General features: G+C 35.2%; 1 protein-coding gene across 3 annotated transcripts; it reads left to right on the top strand.

The window, feature by feature from the left end:
• Window positions 1–257: 257 nt before the first annotated feature.
• ppm1f (protein phosphatase, Mg2+/Mn2+ dependent, 1F) lies at window positions 258–9,395 on the top strand. Of its 3 annotated transcripts, none has more exons than XM_059549600.1 (8): window positions 258–415; window positions 1,123–1,335; window positions 3,573–3,703; window positions 4,351–4,553; window positions 4,743–4,931; window positions 6,704–6,847; window positions 7,239–7,332; window positions 7,634–9,395. In XM_059549600.1, exons 2-8 carry the CDS (start codon window positions 1,160–1,162, stop codon window positions 7,969–7,971), a joined length of 1,275 nt encoding a protein of 424 aa, XP_059405583.1. In that variant the 5' UTR covers window positions 258–415; window positions 1,123–1,159; the 3' UTR covers window positions 7,972–9,395. The 3 variants fall into 3 exon arrangements, with proteins under 3 accessions (XP_059405583.1, XP_059405582.1, XP_059405584.1); XM_059549599.1 differs by having other exon boundaries at window positions 1,097–1,335; XM_059549601.1 differs by lacking the exon at window positions 258–415 and adding an exon at window positions 624–641.
• Window positions 9,396–10,606: the final 1,211 nt, after the last annotated feature.

Here is a 10,606-nt window from a genome sequence, read left to right as displayed (position 1 = left end):
TTGTCACTATTACAAAAATCGCAACCTCATTTCTTTCCATATAAAGAAGTGGAACCTTGGCTTATGAATATTAATTACCTTACGTGAATCCCTGGGCGCTCTTTGGTTAGCACGTTTGAAGGAATGTATTAATATTCATAAGATTGGTCTGTCACCGCCCACACGATCTGACAACCAAACGGATAGTCTCCATCCCGTTCTAGCAAATCTATTCCGTGCATCACACGTTCATCCTTATCGCTTCTATTTCGCTGTGTTTGTACTTCCTGTCTGTCACAGCGACTTCCGCAGATGGATTGGCTTTTGTTGTGCAGTGACTGAAAGGGCGTGCGTTCATGCACGAGCACTTCAAACCGCACTCGTGAGGAAAAAAAGGGAGTGTCGGCGCATAAAGCAACGCCAACCATCCACAAAGGTATATACTGCACGTTTACGCACGACTATGTTCTCTTTTATGTTGTTAAATAAACTAATCAGTTGCTGCTTGTAGTTCAAGGCCCGGCTGTGCTCCTTTCAAATGGCGACAGTGTGTGCACTTTCTGATTTGGTGTCATGCATAAGTTACACCATGAATCCTTGTAACGTTAGACATGCATCAAACCAAAGTTTCCTTTATGCAATACACTGCGGTTAGACAGAAGGTCAGTTCTGCTGGGTTTTGCGAAATTTGCGAAGACGTCTGTTGGTTTAGTGTACTATGGTGTAGTTTGCCATCTGAAAATCGGAAGAGTATATGACTAAAATGTGGTATCACAATACATACGCTTACTTTTGTAACATGTAAATAATCATAAAGCGTAATCTTAACAAAAAAAAAAAAAAACTTCTTGTTTTTTATAGTTCGGATGAAGTTAGCCCCACCCCAAGCGCACGTCATTGGTTACTGTTGACAGCGGGCCTCCTACGTGTGTTCTGATTGGCCAACGCTTTAACATTCTATTTTGCGTGGATTATTAACCTAAACACAAAGCCTAGGAAAGTTTATCTATTTTTTATATATTTATGTCTAAATATTATAAATTCTACTCTGTTCCATACTGTTACTTTAGCAACATATTTGCTTTAAAATGATGAGGAATTTTTTTTTTTTTTGTAGATTCATACCTGAAGTTTGCATCAAAGGTTGCTTTGGACAAAAGGTTGCAAATCCACATTCAGAATGAGTTGCATGGAGCAAGGCGACGCTGGGAAGTTTCTGGAGAGGTTTCTTGAGGAGTTTGTAAACCCACTTGGCCCAGAGGACCCTCTTCCCGTCGCTCCACTCAGCCGCAAAGTCACCATGCAGGAGGTGAAGGGAGAGAGTCTGGAGCTGGGCCTGCGACTGCTCTCAGCCAGGTCTGTTGTGTTCACATCATGTAGTTCAGGGGTTTTCAATCGCTCAGGTGCCATGGACCCCCATATATGATCATCCTCGAGTAAACACTCATTCTATAATTTAAAAGACAGCTATGTGCTTTAATATATAAAGACGTAATTTATATTGAAAAAAATTAATATTATGTGTATAAAATATTATTTTTTGGAGAGAAATTCTATTCACTACTGTACTGTTATGTATTAAATTAACAATAAATTAAATTTATGCATTTAGCAGACGCTTTTATTCAAAGTAGTGCTCTACCAATTGAGCTACAGGAACACTATTATTAGATTATTATTATATTATATTAATATTATATTATTTATATTATATTATTATTGTATTATTTGTTATTATACTATTATATATTCTTATTATATTGGTATTATTATTTAATAATATATTGTTATTTTAACCATTTTTTATTTATTAAAAATATATTTTATGCATTTTTAGTTAGATCTTTTATTATTTATTTATTTTTACACTTTCTTTACCAATCTTTTCAACCGACCCTCTAACACTCTCTTCCTGGTCTCTGGGGGTTCTTTTATTATTATTCTTAAATTATTTTATTTATTTGAATTATTATAATTATTATTTAATTATTATAATTATTTATTGATTTATTTCCTTATGTTCTATTGTTTATTTATTTTAATATATAATATGTTTTTCTCTAAGCTTTTCCATGGATACCCCCTTGTAAATTCCTGGAGGTTTTTTATTTACATTTTTCTTTCTTTATTGAAATATTGATATATTAAATATATTTTTAAGTACTTTAATCCATTAATTTATTGAGTTAGTTTGGTCTTATGTTTTATTATTTATTTATTGTTGTACACTTTTTCTCGAAGCTTTTCCATTGAGTCCCTTATTGGGGTTCACTGGTTTCCAGTTTGGAAACCCCTGATCACTATTTTCATGGAAGAGAGGATGATTTGTGTTTGTTTCCTGTTGGATGACATTCTTAGCTCTTAGCTATAAATCAGCTTTATATTTGTGCTTGCATGCCCATTTACTTCGTATATTTTTAAAAAAGGCCCAGAAGTGGGCCTGAAATGTTGCGACACACCTGTCCTCTCCAACCAGAGGAGGAGCGTTCTCTCATTCCTGTCATTCCTGTCTCTCTCTCTCTCATTTGCTTTCTCTCGCTCTCTGTCTGCCAGGATCTGTTTTCCTGACAGTATTTGCATCAGGTCAGCACGTTTCACTATGCGTGAGCTGATTAAGAGATTTGGTGTTTTTTTCCCAGCGTACTATCAGTGGCAATCCAAGCGTTAAGTGAAAGCGATGGTGCAGAGGTTTTAAAGTTGAAATTTACAATGGAGTTTTTGTTTTATCTCTTTCTGCATCCTTTTCTCTCTCTCCTCTGACGCATTTCTCAGGGCAGACTTCCTGTCTGTGGAATCACTATTGTTATACCCACTTCCTGACATTTAGACTTCATTTCCTCTTTGTTGGAAGCTGTGGCGCATTCAGAGTCTGCACAGTGCAGATTTGTCAGGTTTAACCCTTTTCATGTCTTGATGTAGGTCAGATGTGCATGTCGTTACCGCAGCTCTTGACAAGTAGGACAAAAGGGAGTCATTTTATGATATGTTATGTCATTAGATAAGATCTCACGGAGCCAAATGGTTCTTTTAAATAGATGTGTTGTTATGAGTGGGTGCTCGGGCCATTTGCCACTTGTTGCTCCAGCAGGCAAAGTGCTAAATCTAATCTAAAAACAGAGCAAATCACTAGTGCAAGATTTTTTCTTTTTAAAGAAACACTTTCTTTTTTTTTTTTTTTTTTTTTTTTTTTAGCAAGGATGGATTAAATTGATAAAGTGACAGTAAATTATTTATAATATTACAAAAGAATTGTATTTTAAATAAGACATGTTTTGAGCAGTAAAACAGGATATCAGAAAGATTTCTGAAGGATCATGTGACACTGAAGACTGGAGTAATGATGCTGAAAATTCAGCTGCGCATCACAGGAATAAATGAATCCAATTAGAAAACAGTTATTTTAAATTATAATAATATTTCACCATATTATTACTGTTGTACTGTATCTTTGATCAAATAAATACAGCCTTGGTGAGCATACACATTTTCCTTCCACAACATTACAAAATCTAACGACCCCAAATTTTGGCTGATAGTGTAAGTTCACTTGAGCACACTGTTGATATATGTGAGATCATGTGTATTTATTTTAGAAATGCCCCGTCCTGGCTGGGTGCAGCGATGTGCAATGCTGCCGTCACTGAATTACTTAAAGATGACCTTTCACCTCACTACTGCCCCAAAGATCCTGAACAGCAACCAGAGGATGAAAAGGAAGTTGTTTGTGAGTGATTCACTTGATTTGGTTCTCGTTCTTTTCTGTTTGTGATATTTAGGGTTACTGTCACATTTAAATTGATCTCTTTTTAATACAGTAAGTTGGGAAAATAATTATAAGTCTGATTATAAAGAGAACAGCAATACAATATTGAGAAACTGATATATATATATATATATATATATATATATATAATGTAAAAAAAAAAATCTTAATGTCTGAAAACTGAATTACAAATTCTGCAGATGCCTTGCGTTATTTTTCCATCTTTTTTTCTCTTGTGGTCTTGATATAAAGTTGTTGTTGTTAGAAAATAAATAAAAAAAATCCACCAAAAATGACTATATTTAAATATGTGACTAACAGGCTGACAATACTCATCAAAGTTAATGAATAAATATAATCAATCGAACATGACAATGTAATGCTGAGCTGCTTCGCTGCCCTCTAGAGTTCGAATAAAAGTACTACATGAAGATTTTAAAGATTTGACATTACCTTTGACAACTTATCTCTTCTGAGAAAAAGTTTCCGTTCATGCTTGTTTTATTGATAGTTTACGTGATTTCAGTCTATATGTGTGATTTCAATTAACCTCTGTTTAAACACTGTAGCATCATGATGAGTGTGTGTGTGTGTGTGTGACTCTGCAGTGTTACAGTCTGAGCCATTGCAACGCCTCTTTATCAATAACTTGAGAGAGGTGTGTTTGGCCTGGCAGAAACAGCTGCCCAGTCCCGAGTCGTCCTCATCAGAGACGCACAGCTGCTCCGTTCACGCCATTCGTAACACTCGCAGGAAGATGGAGGACCGTCACATCATCCTGAGAGAGTTTAACCAGCTTCTAGGACTGCAGGTAAGACCACCACAGCTTGCATTGTAGTAGATATTTAACCAACCCCATTCCCGAATATGCATATTGCCCTATTATATAATATGCAAAAAATGTTGTATGTTAGATTTTTATTTGATTTGTTTGTTGACCTTTCTGCATGGAAAAATTGTCTCTGAGGAATGAATGTGATTTTCTGTCTGTTTTCCACAGGATGGTGTAGATCGAGAGTATTACGCTGTGTTTGATGGACACGGAGGGGTGGATGCTGCCACATATGCTGCCACTCACCTGCATATCATACTGAGCCAGCAGGAGGAGCTTAAAAGTGATGCTGCCACAGCCTTCAAAAGCACCTTCACACAAACAGATGACATGTTCAGAATCAAAGCTAAGAGAGAGGTAAGAACAACCAAAGTCTGAGACCACTAGTAAAAAAAAAATTCATCACAAACTGTACCATCATCACCATATAGGGTTGAATCCTGAAATTAATTGTAAAATTGTTTAGGTGGCATTAACATGCTCAATAGCACAGATTTGCTTAAATACCTTAAATATATCTTAGATATTTCCTCTCATTTCAAATCATAATGTTTTCATATTTTTAAGATTTTCTATAACCTTTTATTTCTTGTTTCAAATAATTTACAAAGAAAAAGCTGGTTTTCAGTGTGATCCCAGATTTTTGTATGTGCATCACATAAATGAAACAACAAATCTACTTTTAAACATGCACTAGCAAAAATAAGCATCAAATACAGCAAGCTGACATTTACGATGGCTTTCTTCAAAGCGAACACTTGTTTTCCCTTAAACAGGTTTTTTGTTTTATCAGTGCATCTGCTTCTGAAACACCGTGCACAATCAGTTTCAGGAGTTATATTATATTTCCCCTTATTTGTCAAGCTGGTGCATTTTGTGGAAATTCACGATGGAAAGAAATCTTTTCACACCTCTCCCACTTCTTAAAATGCAACCGTTATGTGGATTGAATGTTCCTACACTGTTATAAATACAGATAAATATAGTCCATGTTTCCCCCCTGTGGTTGAATACATGGTAAAAAAAAAAAACATTGCAGGTTTGCTGCAAGACTCGATCTGCCTCCACAGGTACGGATATGAGTAAGCACTTTCTGTTTCACTGGCACGTAAACAAGAATTCATTTTACTGACAATAATTGACATGCACCTGAGAGTTTGTATGGACCAGTTGATACCACCCAATAAAACAACTAATTATTTTTTTATTTTATTTTTTTTACTTTTCGAAAGACTTCAATTATACTGAACTAAGTTAGTTGAATAAAGTATTGTTTTTTGGTAAAATGAAATGGGGCAGTATTTTAAAAATAAATGGGTAAATACACATTTTAAACAAATTAGATTAGATTATTATTTTTTTGTATTGTGAAATTATTGACGTAACAGATAACAATTAAGCACCACTTATCAAAATATTTAGTTAAAATGTGAATTATTTATTATTTTTCTATTTTGTGATATAAAAATATTAAATTCTGTTAAAATTATTTTATTAAAATCTATTTTATCGATTGGTACCATTAATTTTAAACATAATAGCACAATAATTAAAAATTTATTATTTGACTATGTACTTGACATTTATTATTTTATGAATTAAGCTTTACTTAAACTTTAATGGAAATATATTATTTAATTATATTTTTATGGAGATATATTGTAATTTGTTTAGTGCAGTTAATCTGAACATATTAGTATAAAAGTTTTAAAATATTTAAATATAAACATGTAAATACATTTTTTACACCTTTATTTATTTATTTTTTAAATCATATTACTCGTTGCAAAAATATATTGATAGAATTTATTTTCAATATTTATTTTTATAATATTAAAATGTTTTAAATGATTAAATTAATTATTTAATTTAATGCATAATTGTGATTTGAATTATTTGACTAATTGTTATTAGATTTAAATGAATCCACTGACAGCCCTGGTTTTTGTAAATGGTGGTAGTATTGGTTTCACTGACTTTAGTTCATGCTGATTTGAAAATACAGTACTGTTTTAATATAAAATAGTATAATAATTGCTGTGTTACAGTAATGAGAATCATAATTATTAAACACTCATAGTGACCAGTGGATGGCAAACTAAAGACTCATTTGTTTTGGTCTTGTGCAGCGTCTGCGCAGCGGCAGCACTGGTGTGGCGGTCTTACTGACCTCTGATCACCTGACCGTCTCCTGGCTGGGCGACTCGCAAGCTGTGCTGGTTCGACAGGGAGAACCAGTGACCCTAATGGACCCACACAAACCTGAGAGAGAGGTACGACACTCTACAAACCACTGCTGACCAATAGAGACCGAACCACAAGAGCGTATCAGATGCTCGTCTGTTGTCTGTGAGCAGCTGAAATGTGAGACAGAGGAAGAGACTGCTGACCACATGCTGAATTAATATTAGCTGTGTTGCTACAGCCACTGAATGCCAAAAGTATCAGAACGGTCCTTATAGAGGCACCGACTGACTTAAGAGCAACGTTTCTGCACACAATTTGCGAAATCAATACTTAAGTAATAGAGTAATAACGATGCAATGCATGCAAACAAAGCATATTATTCTCATATTATTCTTTGAATTTAGCTAAATATAGGGGTTTGCTGTTGTGAAAGCTCCAGGTTGTATCTTGAATGTTTGTGCTTGTGTTTCTGTGCAGGATGAGAAGAAAAGAATCGAGGATCTGGGTGGATGCATTGCATTCATGGGTTGTTGGCGGGTAAATGGGACCTACGCTGTTTCCAGAGCAATAGGTGACTGTCTTTCAACCAAATCAAAAAACAACATTTTTGAGTATTTGTAATGTTGGTGGGTGATATACTGAATATTCAGCAACGTGAATATTTCACTGAATTGAATGCGCTTTTTGTTTGTTCATTGATAAGATTAATAATGGCACAAACTTCAGTAGCAAAGATTGTCAATTTAATTTTGGTTCATGAATCAGTTCAGTTTCATAGATAGATGGGTAGACTAAATTTATAATTTTGCAATTATAAGAGTGCAAGCTAGTAAAATACATTTTATATAATTTCGTATTCTTACCCTCAATAGGTGATTTTGACCAGAAGCCGTACGTCTCTAACGAAGCTGACTGCTCCTCGATCCAGCTGAACGGAAGTGAAGATTACATTCTGCTGGCTTGTGACGGCTTCTTTGACGTGGTTCGGCTGGGGGACGTCCCGGGGCTGGTCCTGGAGGCCCTGAGGGAGACCGGAGGCTCGGGGGACGATGTGGCCCAGACTCTGGTGGCCCATGCTAAAGCTGCCGGATCCAGTGATAACATCACGGTTCTCTTGGTGTTCCTCAAGGATCCTCTGCAGCTTCTGACCTACGAGACGAGTTCCAGAGCAGAGCCTGGAGGAGCTACGGCTGCAGCCACAGAGATCTGAAAGGGGTTAATAGGAAGAAATTGTCCATGATAGAAGCAAATCAGAGGACCAATAGCAACTGATGGTCTTTTTACCATCTGGAATGATGTTTTTAAAGTTGTTGCATTTGAAATGAATATGCGATTGTTGAGGTCATCCGAAACGAGTCGAGTCATGCATTCAGAAAGAAAGCATCGAATGCAGGTGAAAGGCATTTCCTCATTTTTTCAAGAATGTCTGATATCTGGTCATTTATTAACTCTGTTTGTTGCTACGTTTGAACTTGCCTTCACTTTTAAACATGTTTCCAACTATTTGCCTTGTTTTTACCAGCTTATATTTACATTTACTGGTGCTTAAAGAAATAGTTCACCTAAAAATAACAATTCTGTCATCAATCAATTAGTCATTCCAAACCTGTATTACTTTCTTTCTTTTTCTGTGGACCTTAAAAGAAGATATTTGGTTGGTAGAAGAGTGTACAATGCGTTTCCCATTGATGTCCATTGTATGCAGTAGAAGTCAATGGGAACCAAATCTGTTTAGTTAACAACAAACTTCAAAATATCTTCTGTTGTGTTCAATAGAAAACAAGAAATACATACAGCTTGGAAACAACATGAGGGTGAGGAATTAATGACAGGATGTACATTTTTTGGTGGACTATTTCTTTAATATCTCATAATATACCTTGCAGACATGCGTAAAGCGTTTCTTTTTTTCGGAGTGTATTTTGTTGGTCGCGCTTCCTATTTGATACGACTGTTACAGTGGAGTGAAAACCGATGTGAATAGTCTTAACACATACAGTATTGCGTCGCATTTCTGACCACACTGGCTTCGATAATGAAATAACCGACCATAAGGCCTTCAGCTCTGTCAGCAGATGTACTAATCCAGTGTTGTAGGTGGTTAGTATTTGTAAGACTTATTTATTTGACAAAAAAGTATTTATGGCTGTACTGTTCTGTGTAAACACGCTCTTTCATGTGCCAAAACTGTATTTACGAGTCTGACTTTGCCAAGATCGTCTCTCTATTGCTGCAGCTTTTCACAAAGCAGTTTTTCTAAATGTACAGTAAACCTTTATTTATGCATAATTCATATTCGTTTTGTTACAGTGCCTTTTCCCCCAAATATCAGTGTTAATGCTGGCGTGTGCGTGGTGGTGTTATATTATCATAGCCAGACTTTGCAAACAGCATGTCCTGCGTGCTGCAAGTCGTCTCACGTTACGGCCGCTCAATATTTTGAAAGCCTCGTGACGGGTAGCCGATATAGCAGCACAGTCACTATAATGTGATAAGGCCAAGAATATCGCCAACCTAATGGATACCGAATGAGGAAGGTGAAGACAAGAGCGATTTGGTGTTTTAATATGGGGAAAATGTCTCATTTGGTTCAGTATAATGCATTCTATATTTGAATAAAAGAGTGCAAATGTCCAGATTTGTATCTTTCCACAAATACAGTGGCATCTTAAAGTCTGAGGCTATTGAAAATCTGGGATTAAATTCAAAAAATCTTTCCAACTCCAAATGATGTTTTTAAAACAAGTCTCTTATGCTCACCACAGCTGCGTTTATTTGATCAAAATACAGTATAAACTGTTATATTGTTAACTATTACAATTTCAATATTTAATATAATTTAAAATGTAAATGTCTGTCTCAGACTTTTGGATCCCAATGTATAAAATAAATGCAATGTTATTTCCCCCAGATTGACAAATATTGCATATTCTCATCAATTTTGGATATGGGATATTAATTTTGCATTGAGTAATTTTTACAATTGCCAGTGACTCTAAAAGTCAAAAATCTATGCACATCATCAGCGATGATCTCACATAATTTATGATGAAATGGGATGTGCCAATGATGGGAATTTTGTTACATCACAGTTGTTAATTATAGTCTTTCCCCATTTTAAAAGTGCAATGCCTTATTTTTTTCTCATGGTGTGAATGCTGTTATCATTTACTCACCTTCATGTTACTCGAAACCAGTATGACTTTCTTCTATGAAACACAAAAGAAGATCATTTGAAAAATGTTTTTCGGACCCCACTGACTTTTATAGCATGGACAAAAAACTGAATTCTTCAGAATATCTATCAGTAATTGACAACAGAAATTTCATTTTTGGGTGAACTATTCGTTGATGTTCACATTTGTGCCAAAAGACATTGTTCATTCAGAATGTGTTTTTGTACTTAGTATTAAAATGATTTTCAAAGGGTTCCAGCACTGAACTACTTCTGTGTTTTTGTCCAGTAGAAAGGAAAGATCATGAACGTATGCATCACTAGATTTTATGCTGGTGTGCAGTTTTATACACTTTTTGCCTGCAGTATTTTTTATTAGTATTTTTTCTCACAGGACATTTTGTAATTGTTGCTGTTTGTACTAAAAAGTGAACATAAATCATGGGAACACATGAGTGTAACAGCTCTCAATAGTACATGATAAAGTGCCTTATCTTTATGTACTTTTCAGAATCATCTTTGTACAGGCAACTTAACTGATAAACCTAAGTGAGCTGACTCTTTTCAGACCTAATTTTGCATATCATTTACCTCTACTGCTGATCTTGTGTGCAAGTAAGGCTTTATACTGGATCATTTAAGACTTCTTCCACACTGTGTACAATACTAC

Source organism: Carassius carassius, chromosome 5 (genome assembly GCF_963082965.1).
Source record: "Carassius carassius chromosome 5, fCarCar2.1, whole genome shotgun sequence".
NCBI lineage: Eukaryota > Metazoa > Chordata > Actinopteri > Cypriniformes > Cyprinidae > Carassius > Carassius carassius.
Note: the sequence above shows the minus strand (reverse complement) of the source record. Positions and strands in the feature narration are given on the sequence as shown.

Excerpts from the sequence above, each read along its gene's own strand:
- ppm1f (XM_059549600.1), top strand. The coding sequence starts at position 1,160 with ATGAGTTGCATGGAGCAAGGCGACGCTGGGAAGTTTCTGGAGAGGTTT. Across the intron at positions 4,554-4,742 it reads ACCAGCTTCTAGGACTGCAG|GATGGTGTAGATCGAGAGTA; the intron begins GTAAGACCACCA and ends TGTTTTCCACAG. Across the intron at positions 6,848-7,238 it reads CACACAAACCTGAGAGAGAG|GATGAGAAGAAAAGAATCGA; the intron begins GTACGACACTCT and ends GTTTCTGTGCAG.